The 19,485-nt window shown below is 27.7% G+C and overlaps 5 protein-coding genes across 6 annotated transcripts; 2 read left to right on the forward strand and 3 right to left on the reverse strand.

Annotated features, from left to right (window-relative positions):
• Positions 1-353: 353 nt before the first annotated feature.
• On the forward strand, positions 354-1,177 carry LOC129614030 (cytochrome c oxidase subunit 5A, mitochondrial). The gene is made up of 2 exons (XM_055528399.1): positions 354-484; positions 574-1,177. Exon 2 carries the CDS (start codon positions 574-576, stop codon positions 1,030-1,032), a length of 459 nt encoding a protein of 152 aa, XP_055384374.1. The 5' UTR covers positions 354-484; the 3' UTR covers positions 1,033-1,177.
• Positions 1,178-1,547: 370 nt separating this feature from the next.
• Positions 1,548-3,832, reverse strand: LOC129614026 (kynurenine aminotransferase). Its single transcript, XM_055528395.1, has 7 exons — positions 3,705-3,832; positions 3,174-3,346; positions 2,969-3,119; positions 2,422-2,905; positions 2,203-2,369; positions 1,923-2,109; positions 1,548-1,867 (listed from the first exon to the last, which is right to left on the reverse strand). Exons 2-7 carry the CDS (start codon positions 3,344-3,346, stop codon positions 1,653-1,655), a joined length of 1,377 nt encoding a protein of 458 aa, XP_055384370.1. The 5' UTR covers positions 3,705-3,832; the 3' UTR covers positions 1,548-1,652.
• Positions 3,833-5,809: 1,977 nt separating this feature from the next.
• Positions 5,810-7,209, forward strand: LOC129614027 (syntaxin-18). 2 transcript variants are annotated; one of them, XM_055528396.1, is made up of 3 exons: positions 5,810-5,952; positions 6,024-6,875; positions 6,944-7,209. In XM_055528396.1, the coding sequence occupies exons 2-3, from the start codon at positions 6,024-6,026 to the stop codon at positions 7,130-7,132; spliced, it is 1,041 nt and encodes a 346-aa protein (XP_055384371.1). In that variant the 5' UTR covers positions 5,810-5,952; the 3' UTR covers positions 7,133-7,209. The 2 variants fall into 2 exon arrangements, with proteins under 2 accessions (XP_055384371.1, XP_055384372.1); XM_055528397.1 differs by having other exon boundaries at positions 5,860-5,971.
• Positions 7,210-8,203: 994 nt separating this feature from the next.
• Positions 8,204-14,373, reverse strand: LOC129614025 (transketolase-like protein 2). Its single transcript, XM_055528394.1, has 4 exons — positions 14,033-14,373; positions 10,057-10,392; positions 8,734-9,993; positions 8,204-8,676 (listed from the first exon to the last, which is right to left on the reverse strand). The coding sequence occupies exons 1-4, from the start codon at positions 14,137-14,139 to the stop codon at positions 8,499-8,501; spliced, it is 1,881 nt and encodes a 626-aa protein (XP_055384369.1). The 5' UTR covers positions 14,140-14,373; the 3' UTR covers positions 8,204-8,498.
• A 1,350-nt stretch (positions 14,374-15,723) lies between these two features.
• LOC129614042 (importin-9) lies at positions 15,724-19,318 on the reverse strand. Its single transcript, XM_055528427.1, has 7 exons — positions 19,178-19,318; positions 19,059-19,120; positions 18,370-19,005; positions 18,150-18,311; positions 17,833-18,086; positions 17,230-17,781; positions 15,724-17,166 (listed from the first exon to the last, which is right to left on the reverse strand). The coding sequence occupies exons 1-7, from the start codon at positions 19,246-19,248 to the stop codon at positions 15,847-15,849; spliced, it is 3,057 nt and encodes a 1,018-aa protein (XP_055384402.1). The 5' UTR covers positions 19,249-19,318; the 3' UTR covers positions 15,724-15,846.
• Positions 19,319-19,485: the final 167 nt, after the last annotated feature.

Raw genomic sequence — 19,485 nt, forward strand, 5'->3', positions numbered from 1 at the left:
AAATTTTATTTCAAAAGGTTTGTTTTATTATACAAAACACTGTTGTTTACTGTTGTAAAGGGTCCCTTTACAACAGAAAAAAAAAAAAATACAAAATGACTAAATAATAATAACTTTCACGAGACAAAGTTTATTATTTTTTACTGAGTTACCTGAATTACAAAAAATTCTGTGAGTGTTAATTTTTCATAAATTGTCTTACGCCAATATTTTTTGCGATATTTCCGTAATATGTAAAAATCTTGACGCAACCTCAAAAAACAATTTTTTCGTATGTATATGAAATTCGTAGTTTAAATAATTCTCACTAGTTGGCTTGTCAAAATCTGTAATTGATTATTTTGATTGATTAAATTAATAAGTCTATCCCTGTTACCTTTTACACTTTCTGAGAATACTGTCTAGTTTTCTGACTTTTAGTTGTCGATAAAAGTTATTGCATCAAATATTTTTTTTGCAAAAACCTGCATAAAAACCCATAAATGTAAGAATATATAGGTTGCAATAAATTATTTCATTTTTATGTGAAAATATTGTATGGTTGATATAAAGAGTAAATGTAAAAATTTTTAGATGTTTCGTTCAGCTGTTACACAACTAGCAGGGGTAATGCGAGGACCTTTGGGCTTCAATGCAGCTCGCACCACTGTTGTTAACTCAGTTAGAGCATCTCACGGACATGCTGAAAGTGATGAGGATTTCGATAGACGTTACGAGGATTACTTCAATAGAAAAGATATTGATGGATGGGAAATTCGCAGGGGCATGAATGATGTCTTAGGAATGGATTTAATACCAGATCCAAAAATCATTATTGCTGGTCTCAAAGCTGCCCGTCGTGTCAACGATTATGCTTTAGCTGTAAGGTGGCTTGAAGGTTGCAAGGACAAGTGTGGGGATAAAAAAGCTGAAATTTATCCATATCTTTTGAATGAGATTCGACCAACATTAACAGAATTAGGTGTGCTCACACCAGAAGAAATGGGTTACGATCAACCAGAATTAGCTTTAAAATCTGTTTATGATATGTAAAAAATGATTGAGTAAGATTAAAATCTTATTAAAAGCACTTATGTAATCAATAAAAATTAGTCAAAGAAACGACATTGAGGTTAGAAAATTTATATATGTATACTGACAAAGAACGAGTCAAATAAAATTAAATGTTTAAAACATATTCGAAAGTTATTCTTAATAATACGAAAAATAAAAAATGCTGTGGAAAAATAATTTTTACATAAAAATTTAATACGGCTCTTAAATTAGTAAAGTGTATGGTATATAATGTGTATACATACGTATGATACGTAAGTACATCGAAATTTTGACGATTTTTTCTGCATTCAATCTTAAATTTCAAAATTAACTTTGGATTTTTTCGCCATTTCAAGAGACTCATTTTTGGGAATATGGGTGCATAATATCGGTTGCAAGGAGTGCGAAGTTACAGTATAATCTAGTATTTAAAATATTTCCAAATACTTTTTTTATGAATACAAAACGTGATTTTGATTAACTATAAAAAACATGATTTTAAATAAAGTAAATTCATACAAATAACTATGTATATGCATTTAAGAAAATCTTTCAATTTATAACAAAATCAAAGTTGATAACTAAAATATGTTCTATTAATAGAAAAATAACAACATTTATTTCCAATTTTTAAGTAATTCTGCTGCTTTTTCAAGATTTTCCGTTTTTTTCATAAAACAGTAACGGACATAATTTTCAGCAAGCGGTTTATTTTCTTCACTATAAAATGCAGTAGGTGGAATTCCCTGTAAGCCCATGTGTTTAGTCATATATTTTGTAAATCGATAATCTCTATATTTATCACTTTCTGTATTTAGATCCACTTTATTTTCTAAAATTATAACGTACTTTAACTTTGTATAGATAAAGCAAATTTTACTAGGTACCTAAAGCAGACCAATCTGCTAGCATAAAATAGCCTCCTTCAGGAATTGTTGGTTTCAATCCAGCATCTTTCAAAAATTTTGCCATATAGTTCCTTTTTACTTCCAGTTCTTTAGGTAAAGAATTGAAATAACATTCTTCGCTATCGATTCGTTGCATTTCTTTTTCAAAGGCAATAGCTATTGTTTCCTTGTAAAATATGTGTGTAAATTATGTGGGTAAATAGGTAGTAAAATATTAAAATGATTTTTTCGTTTAATATTTTAAAAAATATTTTCTTACTTGAATGGGTGTTGGGCAACAATATACACAATTTTGGTGAACCATTTGTAAATTCCTAAGTAAATTTGCAGGACCATAAGCCCATCCAATTTTCCAACCAGTGACGGAAAACGTTTTTCCAGCTGATCCAATAGTAATTGTACGTTCCCACATGCCAGGAAATGTGCCTGCATAGGACAATTGTTATTAAAATTTCCAATTTGAATATCTTTTTCTTACATATTCTTATATGTTTATTGTTATCAAAAACAAGCCATTCGTAGACTTCGTCCGAAATGCATAAAACATTCCATTTGATACAAAGTTTTGCAATTTTTTCTAATTCTTTTTGATGAAACACCTTCCCAACTGGATTATGTGGAGTATTTAGAATTATCATTTTGGTTTTTTTATTAAATAAACTCTCCAATTTATTTTCATCTAAAACCCAATCTGCAGAGGTCATTTCTTCTTTATTTGATTTACGTGGTTCTAATGGGATAAACCTCGGTATGCCGCCAGCCATTCTTACCATAGGCTCGTAACAATCAAAAAATGGTTCAATTATGATTACCTCATCACCTTCATCAATATGCCCCTGAATAGCAGAATATAAAGCCTCATAAGCACCAGAGGTAACTAAAATTTCTTTTTCCGGATTTATTTCTCTTTTAATTAGTTTTGTGTATAATTTAGAAATTGCCTGAACAAGTCTAGGGTGGCCCTTAAAAATGTAAAAGTTGTTTTATAGACTTAATCGAAAAATAAAAATGTCAACCAAACTTACAAAGCCTCTAGTATATTGCTGCAACAAAGGGTTTTCACTACAAGAAACTTGCGCAAGTGTGTCAGTTACATATTTTGGAGCAGCGAAATCTGGAAATCCTTGACCTAAGTTCAGTGGTTTATATTTAAGTGCTAAAGCTATATATTCAGTCCTAAAAATTTATCGTAAATTTTTTTGATTAAATTTTTTTTGTTAGAACTTTTACCATACACTTGGGGTACTTCCTTGATATCTCTTCGGCAAATCAAACTTGGAATCTGACGACATTTTTTTTTCAAAAAAACTTTTATTAAGAGCAAACACAGGTAGGATCTTTAGTTGATTGATATTGTCAGCAAATGGGGATATTAAATTAAATTTAATTTTGTTGCGTATCATCTACGTGGTGGATAAGTGTAGTTATTTATATTGTAATTTCATATAAGTATTTTCTTATCAAACTATAATACTGATTACATGCAAATCACACATGTATGTATGTTTTATCTCCTATATGATTTCGAGATCAAAGTTCTTCAAATGCCTTTGATCATATTTGCATATTATAAATTGTAAGTATGTTTATGAGCGAATGAGAAAGTAAATTAGAATTGAAATACGTCACTAATGAAAAATATAAATAGAAGGCTTTAAAAAGAAAAATTAAGTAGCAATTGATCAATTACTATACTCGGGCAACAGAAAAAAAATAAGTTATCAAACATTTCAAATATCTCTGATTTAAAATTATTTATACCTTTTGTTAATAAAAAATTGTCAATATTGTTAATTGTATAATATATATTAAAGCAAAGCTTTCACTAAAATAATCAAAGAAATAGGAAGGTAATGTTTTCTTTTCTAAATCTGCTTTTCTAAAAAAAAAGTCAACATTCAAATTTGACACTGACGGTTTAAATGTAATTGAAAATTAAAAAACATTCTCTTGCATCCACTGGCCACACATGATAAAGCAAATTCTAATTACGTCAAAGGGTAGTGTTTCCACTCAGTGGAAAGAAAATATATCCTACTTTGAATAAAAATGTATCTAAAATGTATCGTATCTTATTTAACATATACGTTTAACATATTTTTTTTTTTTTTTTAATTTAGATTTATTATCTATATGTAGCGCTAAAACTGGTCAAAATGACCAACCATCAGCTTGTTTCTGTAATCTTAGCCTAATTAAATAATACTTGCTGAATCACACAATTGCTTTTCAACATTTTATCTGTTTCATGTCAAATCAATTTCATATTATTATAATATATACATAATATAGTCTAATCAAGATTTATAACCAATCGTAAGGCCTCTTTCGTTTTAATCTTCTGGAACCATTTTCATCCCCCGTTAGACTGAGTTTTGATTCTTCAATGTTAGTATGTATGTGATGCTAATTTTTCGTAATGTTTTACAGCGAATCTTTTTATTTCTTCTTGGACTGTTTTTATTTTGAGGTCTCGATGCAAATCAGCATTTCTAACGTACCATGGTGCTTTAACGATGTTTCTAAGTACTTTATTTTGAAATCTCTGGATGATATCTATATGACATTTACTAGCGCAACCCCAAAGTTGTATTCCATAAAGCCATATTGGTTTTAATATCTTGTTATAAATTAAAAGTTTATTACCCATACTGAGTTTGGAGTTATAACCAATCAGCCATTGTAACTTTGTATATTTAATTTTTAATTCTGTTAATTTACTATTAATGTGGTCTCTCCATAATAGCTTTTTGTCCAGTATCATACCCAGATACTTGACTTTTTCTTTATTAGGTGTAATTTTACCGTTTAAATATACTGGTAAGTTCGGGCAATTTTGTTTGTTTGTAAAATTTATGTGTATTGACTTTTGTTCATTTATTTTCATTTTCCATTTATCTGTCCATTCTAAGATTTTGTTGTTTGCATATTGTAAATTTTGTGTTGATGTATTATGTTGATTTGTATTGTGTTGATTTGTGTGACGTTTAACATATACTTTTACTATTTTTTTTTTTTTTAAGAAATGCATGTTTTTACCTATTTTCATTACGATTTTTCTCGCATTTTTTTAATCGCCCATTCCTGTCAAATTGTCAAACAGCATACAGGACTGAAGAGGATTGAGCGAAGAAATCAGGCTATTATGGGTTTTTAAAGTTTTGATGATTTGGTGAAAATTTGTGTGAAAAAAGTGGGACTTTTCATTTTCAAATTAAGGTTTCATAAATTACATTTCATAAGATTTGAATAAATATAAAAATTTTATTAAAACAAACTATTTGTGCAAAACAAATTATTATCTAATTCCATATATATGTTTTTATATGAAAGATATGTTTGTATTGCCAGCCAGTTTCATACATCTATTTTTTAAAGCAACTTATATAATACTATGGTTACAAAAACATGAGCAGCTTTTTATCATTACCTTTCGGGAGATGAAATTTCCGAATTTAGCATAAAAGCAATCAATTATACATCTGCGATTGGTTTTAGAAATTGAATTGCAATTAGGGTTATGATTGAAATTAAATACCAAAAGTTAATTTTTGGAAATATTTTGAGAATTTTTGTCTTATATTTCTTACCAATAAAATCGTTTCAAGTTAATAAATTTCAAAAAAAGTAAGAGACTTCAATCAATAATTTAGAATACGCGGTTTAACAGATAATATAGTTGCGAATCGAAGTGAAACAATAATTTCGAATTACAATATCTAAGTGGTTTCAATATCATTATACAGCTGATTATTTATTCTTAAGTAATGTTATCAAACACAAATTTACTTGTTGAATGCACTTACATATTTATTGACAAAAATGATATTAATCCACACGTCACCGTACGATTGCTATACAAATCATTTAATTTGATGATATAGAATATGTACAAATAACTAAATAACTAAAGAAACAAATCTAATATATTTAAATATTTTGAGAATATTTATTTTTCCCGTGATTTGACTATCAAATTTGTGTTACATATTTATTTTAAATAGATAAAGTATATTTGCTTTTTTAAAGTATAAACAATAGTTATAAAATTAAAAAAAATTACATATTTACATGTTGTAGATGGATTTAACTCCTGTTTTCAAAGCTAGTATCATGGCAGTGAAAATGAGGAAAAAAAATTTACCTAAGCCAGATAAAAATAGAATATTGCAACCAAAATTGAGAGATGAATTTTCGAAGCAAGCAAAAGAAGTGTGTCAGAATATTACGGCTTTACGGGATCTTTTAATTGAAAATCGTGCCGCTTATATGAGATTTGCATCTCATTTGAAGAGTTCTGCACATATGACAGACGAAGAGCGAGATTTGATAGATAGAGAATCAGAAAAACTGTTTAATTACTATACACAATATTTGGGTCAACTGCGTTCTGATTGGAAAAAGGGAAAAACAAAAAACCATCACCAATTAGAGCACATAGAATCTGTGATAGATTTATTATCTAGTTATTTAAAAGCTGTACATAATTTACATCTAAGTCAAAAGAAGTATAGAATGCAGTATGAATTAGATACATACAAATTTTTAAAATTGGCTGCCGATAAAAAAAAAATCCCTTTTAAACCAGGGAGTAGAAAGATTGTGAACGGAAAATTGAATAAGCTTGAAGATTCGTTAAATTCTAGTTCTGATCTTAGTGATTACGATGATGCAGAAGAATTAAATAAAACTGTTCAATCAAATACAGAACAAAAAACTATCAATTCACCCCAAAAAGTTGCCTTGGATGAAGCTATGAATGAATCGACGTATGATGATAATGTTAGTGAATTGAGTCCAGAAGATGTTCAAATGTATGAATCGGAAAATGTGCAATTATATAATGAATTGCAAGGACTAGCTGAAGAAGTTGAACAAATTGAGAAAAATGTAGTTGATATTGCTAGACTTCAAGAAATATTTACAGAAAAGGTAAATGTTTTATAGAATATTTTTTCATTTCTTGTTTTTTATTTGTTCTTTTAAAATTTTTGTTTTAGATTGTTCTTCAAAAACATGATATAGAAAGAATAGCAAATGCTGTGGTTGGGGCAACGGAAAATGTGAAAGATGCTAATGAACAAATTAAACAAGCAATTCAAAGAAATGCGGGGTTGAGAGTTTGGACTTTATTTTTTCTTCTAGTAATTTCGTTCACACTGTTATTTTTAGATTGGTATAATGACTAAATATATTTTGTGTAAATTCTTGTTTTTATCGAGTATAAATTAATAGGTTTGAATAAATTAATGATATATAATGTGAAGAGTTTTTTATGTAAATTATCACGTTTATACATTTTACTTTCATTTTTAAACGTTTTTGTTTTATTGATAAAAAATTACATAGAATATATTATAAGGTTGAACACGAGAGCTTGAACAGAAACTTTTCACTTGTAATGCATTAACAAGTATTTTAAATAAAACTATAACCTTGCTAGTGTGTTAAAAATCTTGATTCAATTACTTTTTTTTTTTTGAAATTTTACAAAGAAACACCCTTCTGTATCATATATATATGTATGTAAATCAATATGTAGCGCCAGAAAATGATTTCATGATTTATGACGTCATGTCTAATGATGAGGCAAGAAACTTTTGCTCTGGTACTTTTGGTTAAAATGTGCTTGAAAGGACGAAAAGGACCTTCAACGATGAATTTTTATAAAATTTTGTAATAAAGATAAAGCTACACGAAAAATTAAAAGATATTTTAAATTTTCATTCATACAAAATAAAAATATAATTTAGATTTCTTATAACTAAATCCTATAAAAAATTTTTGGGAAATAAAAATGTTTATATTGTCCAAACCTTGAGAGGTAAGCTCATAATATTATGTTTTACGGGATTAAAGATGAGATAAAGAGCAATTATAAATGAATAAAAGATTAAGATCGTATTAACGGTACTTTTCGAAAAAGCGTTATTTTGTGAATCAAATAGTAGTTTTTCCAAAAAAGCTGTTGAATCTTTAGAACCGTATAACATATTTATGTTCAATAGATCATATGAAAGGTAACGTCGTGTCTTTAATTTTATCTTTGATTAATATATTCAATTAAGATATATATGTATGTATAAGTTTTCTCAAAATAAAAATTCTACAAAATATTTTTCAAGGCTTTTCCCGTCATTTGGCTTGAAAATGGTAGAACAGTTTCTTGTCTCATCGTAAACTATAATGTCAAACTAAGAATATATCTTCAAAAAAAAAATTATAAAAAAATTTTTAATGGAATAAAAATACTACAATAATTATCAAAATCTGTAAGTAACACTTTATTGAAAACATGACGTAGAAAAAGTTGATTAATTAACAACTTAAAAATATAATCATATGTTTAACTGAATATAGTGATTTAAACACCCCCAATTTAACTAACATCTACACATATAACAGAAAAAGGCTAAGTTCTTTTAGCAAACGAAAGAAACAACCAGTTTTTAAGAATTTATGACTTTACAATTGAAAAAGTTTTTTGACTGTACTTCTGTACATACGCACTTATGCACATAAGTACACATGTATATTAATATGTATTAATTTTCTTTATAAACTAAGTATTTCTCCAACAGCGTTGATTATTTTGTTAGCTGAAATTCCATATTTTTCGAGTAACACGGCAGGTGGTCCTGAACGTGGCACCTCGGTGACAGCTAAATGCTTAACTACAAAGTTTCTATGACCAGCTACAGCTGACATGACCGCTTCCCCTAAGCCCCCCTCTCTGAAAAAAAAAAAACATTTTTAAGAAATTTGATAATTTTCCTTTATATTGACTTACTTATAATGGTCTTCGACAACAACTATTCGGCCACCGCAAGCTTGACCATTTTGTAAAATTAATTCAGCATCTATAGGCTTAATTGTAAATGGATCGATAATACGGGCGTGAACTCCGTTTTGTTGCAATTCATTAGCTGCCTTAATGGCTTCATACAAAGTGACGCCAGCTCCAATTATTAAAACTTGATCCTTTGACGATTGTTTAACAACTTTTCCTTTTCCAATGTGGAATTTTTCATCATTTTGATAGAGAACGGCTGTGTTTGGCCGGGAAGTTCTAATGAAACATACACCTTTTGTATTTGCAGCTAATTCAACTGCACGTTCTGTTGAAACTGCATCTGTTGGATAAAATACAGTGCTACCAGGTATTGAGCGGAACAATGCAAGATCTTCTAAACCCATTTGACTAGGGCCATCTTCTCCAATACTGACCCCACAATGAGATCCAACAAAATTAACATTTGTTTGCGAAATAGCTCCCATTCGGATTTGATCGAATGCACGAGTGAAGAATGTAGCGAATGTTGAAACAAATGCTATTGTTCGATCACGACACGCTGCCCCGATGGCTGTTCCAACTAGATTTTGTTCAGCAATAAAACATTCAATATAACGTTCAGGAAAAGCTTTTTTCAATTTTTCAGAAAAAGTTGAGTTTTTAGTGTCGCCATCTAAGCCAATAACACGTGGATTATTAATAGCTATTTTAGCTAATGCTGTACCATAAGCTAAACGTGTTGCTACAGATTCGCCTAACTTGTACTCTGGTGGTGTAGCTAATTTCACATTTGAAATATTAGCGATTGGTATTTCTTTAACAGGGGCTTGTGGTTTTAAAGTCAATGTACCATGGTTATGAATTAGATTTTGTAAGGTTTTAATAACATCTTCAGCCCGATCACCTAAAGGTTTTCCATGCCAATTTTCTAAATCTTCAATATTTGGGAAATATTTTCCTTTATAGGTTTTAGCAATGATCGCTGTTGGACGACCTTTTGTGTTAGCAGCTTCATAAAAAGCTTTACATAATTCTTCAACATCATGCCCATCAACAACAATTGCATTTAGACCAAATGCTTCACAACGTTTGCGGTATGTTTCCATGTCATGTTGCAAGGATGTTGGTTCAGATTGTCCTAAGCGATTTACATCGAAAATTACGCACAAATTATCTAATTTGTAATGACCTGCAAAATTTAGAGATTCCCATACCGATCCTTCAGCAGATTCACCGTCTCCAACTAAAACATAAGTCCTGAAAAAACCAATTATGTTATATTGTGTTTGATTTTGAACATTAAATTATTTTTTTATTAACCTGTAATCAGCATTGTCCAAATATTTTCCAATATAAGCCATGCCATTAGCAACTGCTACACCTTGTCCTAAAGAACCAGTACCGACATCAATAAAATTTAAACGTGGTGTTGGATGACCTTCTAAATCACTATCGATTTTACGAAGATTATTTAATTCTGACACCGGGAAGAGCCCAACTTCCGCCCAAGCTGCATATAATATTGGTGCAGCATGACCTTTAGAAAGAATAAAACGGTCACTTGACTGGTCACGTGGTTTATCAACTTTGTACTTCATTGTTTGGAAAAATAAAACGGACATAATTTCTGCAATCGAAGAACATGATGTTGGGTGTCTGAAATAAATTAAATTAGATTTAAAAAATCTTGTACGACTATTATCCAAAAAAGCAAGATTTGGAAACTTTAGGTAGATGACCTATAATTTTTTTCATAAAATAATTTTTCTTTTTATTTTACTATTTTTTTTATTGAAATCTTTTACAATACAAAAGAAATACATGTATATGTATGTATGTTGGTATATTAATATTCACACTATACATACATAACTAATATTTTAATATTAAAATTTTTTTTATTTTATGATAAAGTTTTGTATTATTAACATATTAGAAAGTTATTAATCTGGTTTTGAGCTTTTCAAGAAAAAATCATGACCTACAAAAGTAGAAAATCGATTTTTCTAAACTTCAAATTTTAATTAATAGAAAAATGCATTTTTTACGAATATGTATGTATTTATGTAGGTAAAAATGTTGATTGGATATTTTATGTTTATTTAGAATTTTTCGAAAGGAATCTAAGCTATTTTGAATACATAATTTAGAACCTAATAATTATTAATTTATATAAAATTTAAATTAATTATGCATATGTAACATTTCTTTTGATACCCCAAATTACGAGTATTATCAAAAAATTTCATAGAATTTATTACATTTGAATCTATTTTCTAGAAACTAGAACTTACTAAAATCTACATCGAATATTAGAAAGTATGTATAGAACAACATTTATTTTTACAAAATATATTTTTCATGTTTTGCCGAATCCTTTTCTTGCTTTATTAAGGATTTCGCAAGAATTCTTTTGAAAAATATTCTGGGAAAAAAGTTGTAGTACTCGCCAAGATTTTTGCAACAATATCAGGTTCTGAAGACGTTCGACAGATTTACTATAATTTTCACTATATTTAATGAAAGTTAGATCACATTTTTTTGGTGAGCGAGATTTATTAGTCAGGAGCGGTTTAGAAAATCATGTTAAGTAGTTTTATTTAATGATTTATAATTCATTAGGAATTTCATAATTCGGAATTGTTTAAATATTTTGTATCTATACTTGAAATTCAAAATTTTAAAAAATGGTTGGTCTTGTGTATTCGTTCTGGATAAACATAATACATAGTTCTTTACATTTTAAAATTAAATTTTTTTTCTGTTTACAAAACTACTACTCGTATACTGTAATTATAGAAGGTTGCAATTTAAGCAAAATATAAAACATTTTTTATATTTTGTTGGATCTTTAGAGAGAAATTAGAGAACTAAACCTTAGCCCTAAGAGCAATTTGTCTGTACATAATTTAGAAGATGTATACTATAACAGAATTACACTGTATTACTGTATTATGTACTTTAACAGATCTAATTAACCGTGCAATTAATTAAATAATTATTAATTTTCAATGTTAATACTTCTTCTTCCTAAAAATATGCAATAAAGAACTTATTAAAATATAAAGAGAACTATTATTAAGAGAATAATTATTTTTATTTTCTTATGATTCGAGTTTATTATGTACAATCTGTTATATATGCATGATGCATGCAGATACATTTGTATAGAATTGTGGTTTATATAAAAATTTATATAATTTACAGCAAACACAGTCGATAGTATTTTCAAATATCTATTGGTTAATTATATTAAATTTTTAAATTATTACCAAATTTTTACATAATATAGTATGTAATTATGTTTACATCATTTTAGATGCAAACATGCATTTTACATAATATTATGTACACAAACTTACATTATGTGTAATATAACTTCATGAGCTTTGTTATTGTTATGTACAAACATACGTATATGTACAAACATTACACATAATTAATAAGAATAAACAAAATAAGTGCCTTGAAATTCATAATAAATAAAAATTTTAATATTCATAATAATTATGTCAATTTGTTAATACAATTCAGGTATATGTTATTGGATTTTCTTAAGAAAAAAATAAAACCAAAAACCGTAAAAATTACAGATAAAAATCGATTATTACAAAATTTTAAACATACACATACGTAATATATGTATACATATTCAGTATTAATGCTGTTTATAAGTTTTGCTTTCTACAGTTTGTGTTGAATTCATTAAATAGGTTGAAGATACAAAAATCACACAACACTATAGGTTTTAAAATTTTTTCAAAAATACACTTATGCCAGTCTATGCTTTGAGTAGATAAAATATCACATAGAGCGAAAAAATGTCGTTAAAATCTTTTTAACAATAAATACAAAATAAAAATAAAAAAAAGGACCTATTGGAAATTTGCCGTATTAGTTTTTCAACATTTGAATTTTTCCACAAAAAAAAACATGTATAGGAGATAAAGTACTTTTGCTTTTTAGCACCTCGTTATATGCAAAAATAAAAAAAATAACAACATTTGAGTACAAATATATTTTATTATAAATTGTTTAAATAAAAATTTAGCCATTTCAGATAGAAAGATTATTTGAAAATAGAAACCAATTCAACAGGTGCAATATATTGAAAAATAAGAGTTATAGTGATAGTTTTCTAGTTTTTGAGCTAGAAATTAAAGCTCAACAGTTAGAATTTTTTATAAACATGCACCCACGTTTTATACATAGTTTTTCATAATAAAATTTTGACATATACTGCCAGTAAAGTATATTAATTATTATAATTTTTAAATGTTTATAAAATTTAAAACGCGCTCTTCCTTTTTCTCTTCCAGTTACAATATTTAAAAGATAATTTTATTTATTTTGAATAAAAATTTTATGCACTCATATAATTATGTACAATAAATTATAAAAACAACATTACTATAAAGTAATCTCTATTTAAATAAAGGTGAGTACAAAAATTTTTCAAAACACTGTATAATATGAAATCATCCTATACAATGCAAAAGAAGTTACTAACAAAATTTGATATTTATTTTCAATTGTTTTTTCTCCACGCAAATAAAACAATGTTTGTATATAAAAAAAATATATATGTATGTAAAATATTATGTACATTTCAAAGGACAAATTTATATAATTATAGATTAAACTACAAACACATTATTATGTACATATTAATAATTTATACTGTTTTTATTGAATAAAATACATAGTTTTATTCTTAAAGAATATATTTTTGTAGAAAAATTAAAGCTTAAATGCAATGTTCGTCATACATTTTGTATTATACTGTATATTTATTATTATTATAATAAAAAATCTATAAGTAAGCGTATGAAAGGTCGAAAAGGTCAACTAAAGTTTAAACAAGGTCTACATTTTTTTCATGTTAGTATCTATGGCTTATAGTTCTAATAAAATATTAGATTTCAAAAATATTTATTCAAATAATATCTTTTTAATAAAATCACTTTTTCTTTTTTGGTAGAAATTTCCAAGCCAAGCACGTGTTTTAATATTAAAAATTTTTTTAACCACGCTTTTTACCAAAATGGGGGTATTTGGCCGTGCTTTATTTTTTTTTTTTATTTCTAAAAAACAATTTGTTGTTATATGATTAGAAGCTGTATTACACTTAAATTATTCACAATTGATTTTCAACTATGTACATATATAAATGATTAAATATAAATAATATTTTAGAATGTACAATATAACACTTGTAGATAATATTCTTGCCTTAATTCTAAATATTACTTAATATAATTTAAAAAATATATGTATATATATATATAATTCTTACCCAGATTTAGAAGCTTGAGTTGAATTTATTGAATGAATCCTAAGACGATGTGCGATATCTTTTAATTCTTGAACAGTTTTATTTTCCGGTTTATGATAGTTAACCATTTTTATTTATTTATTTTGAATTATTATAAAATAAAAATAATATTATTTATTTTTCTTTTACAGAATAATATTGTGTGCGTATTATATTACAATAATTATATATGTATATACAGATATAATTTCAATAAACCGGTTGAGAGGGGTAAAAAAAAATGTAATAAATGATAATACTGGTAAATTATTTTAAGCGCACTATCGTCTCACCACGTACGAGTACAAAATGAAACTGATGAAACTTTAATAAATTTTATATATAAGCGATATAGAAAAAATATTGTTGAAAAATTATGTAGATAGATGATGACGAGTAAACTTTCAATTCATTTTGTTAGTGAGACCCCATTTTTGAGTAATATATGTACATATGTACATAGTGCGGTTGTGGTAATAAAGTAGATAAAAATATTTTTTACCCTACTCTATTGTTTTATTATATTTTGTATGCTCCCCTCACTGTATTCTGTGCATTGTCAACTTATAAAATTATATTATCAAAATCATTTTGGTAAATAATGGTTACAAATTTTTTTTTTGTTACAAAAATGTGGCAGAGTCTGTTTATTTAATTTTAGATATATTAATTTCATTTAAATATGGAAGATTTCTTTTTAAACTTATGGTTCCAACAATATTATATTCTTAATATTTTCAGTAATTTTCTATGAAATATTTTTTATTCAAAAAAAGATGTCTAAAATTAATAATAAAATAATAAAATTACCTTTCTTTATCATAAACAGAATTGTTTTAGGTATTTTTAATATTCGTACAAGTAGTTTTTAAAGATGCTGTACATAACAAATTTACCCCCTTTTAAAGTCATGCGCGTGAGATCGACAGAATAATAATTAAAGAAAAGAAATGTAAAATCATGGTTTGAGATATCAAAATTAGCTGTTTTAAAAAAATAAAATTTTATTTGAAAATTTTCATTTGGTAAAGAGCCATTGAAAACTTTATTTTATCGTCTTATATGCAAGGGTTTCCTATATCAAATCATAAGTTGACTGTGTTGTAATAATAACTCTGTGTAATATATTATATTTTACACCTTGCAATATTCAGAATACATTTATTTATTAGAAATTTGAAACATTTTGCTGATTAAATAAATCCGAAACTGATGCACAATTGATAAGCTGTTTTTTTTTTTGCTTGCAGGCACTTGATTTTTTTACCGGTAAAACGCTTATTACTATCGTTAGAAACAATCAAAAAAGTATACATACATATACAGAATTTCTTATCGAAATTTGTGAATACAAAGTGTTATAGAATGGTGTGATACATATTACTTATTTTCACGCGATTGATTTTAGAATATACGAGTATATGTACATAATTTGCATTTAAGCATCTGAATATGTACTCCTTTTTTTAGATTATTTAATTTTAAAACGAAATCAACTTTTTGAACTTATGAATTTTAATTTTGCTACTCATTAGTAAATAGGTAGTTGATACAATTTAAAGATATTATTATCATAAAAATATGTTATAGCAAATCGCAGTTCACTTACAAAAAATAAATAAGAGTAGTGTTTAAATAAAAAAAAAACAATTAGTAATTTGATTTACTGCTTTTATGTATGTATAAAAATATTTAAATATTGAATTGTTTTCAAACAATATATGAGTGAAATATAGTTATTGAAATAATATTATTTATAGAATAATACAGATAAACTTAACAATTAAAAATAAGACTTATTGGATATCTATACTACGTAATATATTCCTTTCACTTTCATTTAAGTGAGCACAAAATTCTTGAAAGTGCGTATTATTACTAAAATTTTGCAAAAATTTTGTTAAATTTATTTCCATATCAGCTTGAAATAAAGGATCTTTTATGAGTTCCTGCATTAATTGATCATCATCTGCATTTTCATCATCATCATCATTAAAATATAAATCAGAAACAAAACGTTGTTTAGAATGACCTTTTTCGCCACTTTCATCTTCTTCATCATCTGTCCAGCTATCTGAATCATTATCTGATTGTTTTGCTTCTTTTAAAATTCCAAGTTCATTTATAAGTAATTTGAATACTTTCACAAGCGCTGGGATGGTAATCCAAACTTGACCACCGCTGTTACTCGTTTGTTGTCTAGTTTTCATTTTCCCACTGTCGCTACTTTCGTTTGTTGGAACTAAATCTTTAATATTAATCGAAATCAAACGATTATCTTGTGTTGTTACACCATACTCAAATAATTTACATAAAGCCATAATAGTAACTTTGCGTTCATAAGATCCAAAAAATAAGTTTTGTTTTGCAAGCCAATTGGATATTACAAAGTGAATTGCTGGTTCTCCGGTCGGACCAGGCACTGTCGTTAAGAAATTTAATACGGCATCCATTTGGGTTAAAAATAGATGTGCAAATATTACAATCAGACTCATTATGACTTTTAAACATTCGGCCAGTTGCATTTTACTAATTACAGCTTTTAATAGTAAATCAATATTTTCACCTAGAATATTTCCCATCTTTGTAATTATTGTAATAACCAAGCGACCTATTTGACTGGCAGTCATTTCGTTGTTCATTGGATTTAAAAGCATTGTAGTCACTTGCATTATATAATTGAGACCTTCTCCATTTTTATATGAGCAAACTTGTTCAGGTGAAACTGCAATATAAGCTCTTAGACATTCGCCACCGCTAACCATAACTGAATGATCATCACTTCTGAGAACGCATTGTACTACTGCTGGAAAAGCGTTTTCAATTAAATTATCACTTAATGGTGGCTGCGAATATTTTACTATTGTAGTGAGAACATCTAGTGCAATGTCCTGTTTTGACGTATTAGTCATTTCGCCTTGTAAATTTAGTATACTGACCAAAGTTGGTATTATTTTTTCTTGTAATGGCTGCAGGCAAAGTGGATTCTGAGAAAGTGCTTTTAACATATCCTGAACAATTTCTAATATAAATGGATCTTCGGGATATTTTAAAAAAATTGCTATAGTTAAAGGAATAATTTTGGAATGAACTGATGCTGCGAAGTTGTTATCAAACTGAAACGAACATCGCTTTATGTACTCTTATATACCTACATATATATGGAAAAAATTTCTTACCGAGATAATTGTTGTAAGTGCTTCTAAGAGTAGGGCCAACACAGAACTTTTGCAACCTGTTATCAAATCTAAAATTCCATCAACAAATCCAAGCAATTTACTTAAAATTAGGGCTCTTCCTTCTTCTTCATTTTTATCTATATTATCGACAAAACCGTGAATAGCTCGTACTGCACATATTTTTAGTACTATCGGCCTATCTCTAGATAGACTTGCAAGTGTGACATCTAGTATTTCATCTAACAATTGAACGTTATATAAAGACGATTGGGAATATGCGCTTAAGGTCCACAAACATCTGCCAATAAGATAAGGCGAACTTTGGAAATTAAGGAGATTTCGTACGACAGTCAAATAATTCAATAAATTAAAGTGCGTTTCATTTTCTAATATAAGATCCTTAAATGTGTGCACCGCTACCATAGAGGCTTCATGAATTTTCCACCAATGTTGATTGCCAGAGCCTTTTTCTGCTTCAGCAACATTCATGTGGCGGACCAAAGCTTCAGATAAAGATGGTAACACTTTTGCCCCGAACTCATCGTTTAAAGCCTAGTTATAAATTTTTAGAATTAATTTGCAACATGTAAAAATGAATCTTACTGTTAAAACGTCCTGTCCAGACAATCTGATAGTCAAATCAACGCCAGCATCATCCTCATCTTCAACAAATTTTTCGGGGTCATCTTCCCACATTTCAATCTGCTCCTCAGATACTTGTATATATACCACCATGATGTACATCAAATCAGTTAAAACGTTTTTTATAATAGGTCTGAATTTGCCTCCGCCAATCACGCACTGTATGAACTCAAAAATTTGTATAATCATAGTTGTCAAATTGGTCAATTCGTCATCTGTAATATTAAAGAACTTTTATTATCACTTAATATTAAACAAGATAAGTGTTTGAAACAAACCTTCATCATCTGTTTCTGGGAATGGGTTTGGTTCAGTTCCATTTACAATCACTTTTACATAAAGGTCAGCTGTTTGAGTTAAAAGCTGCCATATAGGAGGTAAAATTTGATTCATAAATGGGTGTATATATTTTGGCATTTCTGATACCAAAAACGTGAGAACTGAAAATAGTTTTAGGGTATTTTATCTATTATATAAATTATTAAAAAAATTTTGTACTTTTCACAATTTCCGTTTTTAAGACGAAATTACTTTTGGCTTCAGGGTTTACTGATAAATTGTATATCAGTTTTGTCATAAAATTTCTCAAAACATTTTCCATCATTTGTGCTTGTTCTTGTTTATTCGATATGCTATAGCTTATTGCAGAAAACAAAGGCTTTAATATTTTTATAGCATGCGTTCGAGTTTTGACACTGTATTGCTGTTCTGATTCGAATATTCTATATACTTCAGAAATTATAACTGGACCAAGTTCTTTGATTTGTTTTTCTTCATATGGGAAATCAACTAAAACTTGCATAGCACCATGTATTGAATTTTCATTCCCACCAAGGCACTTTATTATTATATCAAATAGTTCAGTCCATATACCGGGATAATCTACATTTGCAATCGCAGAAATGGTTTGAGCTACAACCGACCTAATTTTGCTATTTGGATCATAAAGACCATTTGGAAGAATATTTCTGATTGTCTTTTTTGCTTGGTCACCGGCAATTTCCTCTTTTGACAAATCATTTGATTCACTCCAATGATTCTCGACATATTTTGTCAACATGATACATGCCAATTGCCTCAATGAAATATCAAAAGATTGGTTCATTATAAATTCTGTTAAATAAACGCCGTATCCTACAGATAAATTTTATAAAAATATTTGTTACACGTTATAGTACAACTTTTACCTTCAGTAAATTCAAGTTGTTTAACTCGAGCTTCAGCTTGATTTCGGATATCTGCATCTGGACTAAAAAAATGTTTTTAATGTGACATTGTTTTCTTCTTAATTAAAGCTTTTACTTACTTTAAAACATTTTGTAATTCCTCATAAAGCGCTTGCTTAATTGAATCTGCATTTTGAAATGATAAAGACATTTTTACAAATAAAAATTAAAAATTTAAATGCCTCCCGAAAAAAATGTGATGCTTGGCGGTTTAGAAATTTGACATTTGGTTTGATATATTGACAACATAGTACTTCAAAGAATTTTTGGGGTTATAAAATCAAAGTCAGCTGTTATGATTTTTATATGGAAATTGGAAATGGAACTTGGAAGATCGTAAATTACAAATCGTAATCAAGTAATAGAAGAATTGAAACGAGTGAAAGGA

Source organism: Condylostylus longicornis, unplaced genomic scaffold (assembly GCF_029603195.1).
Source record: "Condylostylus longicornis isolate FDR11 unplaced genomic scaffold, ASM2960319v2 ptg000100l, whole genome shotgun sequence".
Taxonomy (NCBI): Eukaryota; Metazoa; Arthropoda; class Insecta; order Diptera; family Dolichopodidae; genus Condylostylus; species Condylostylus longicornis.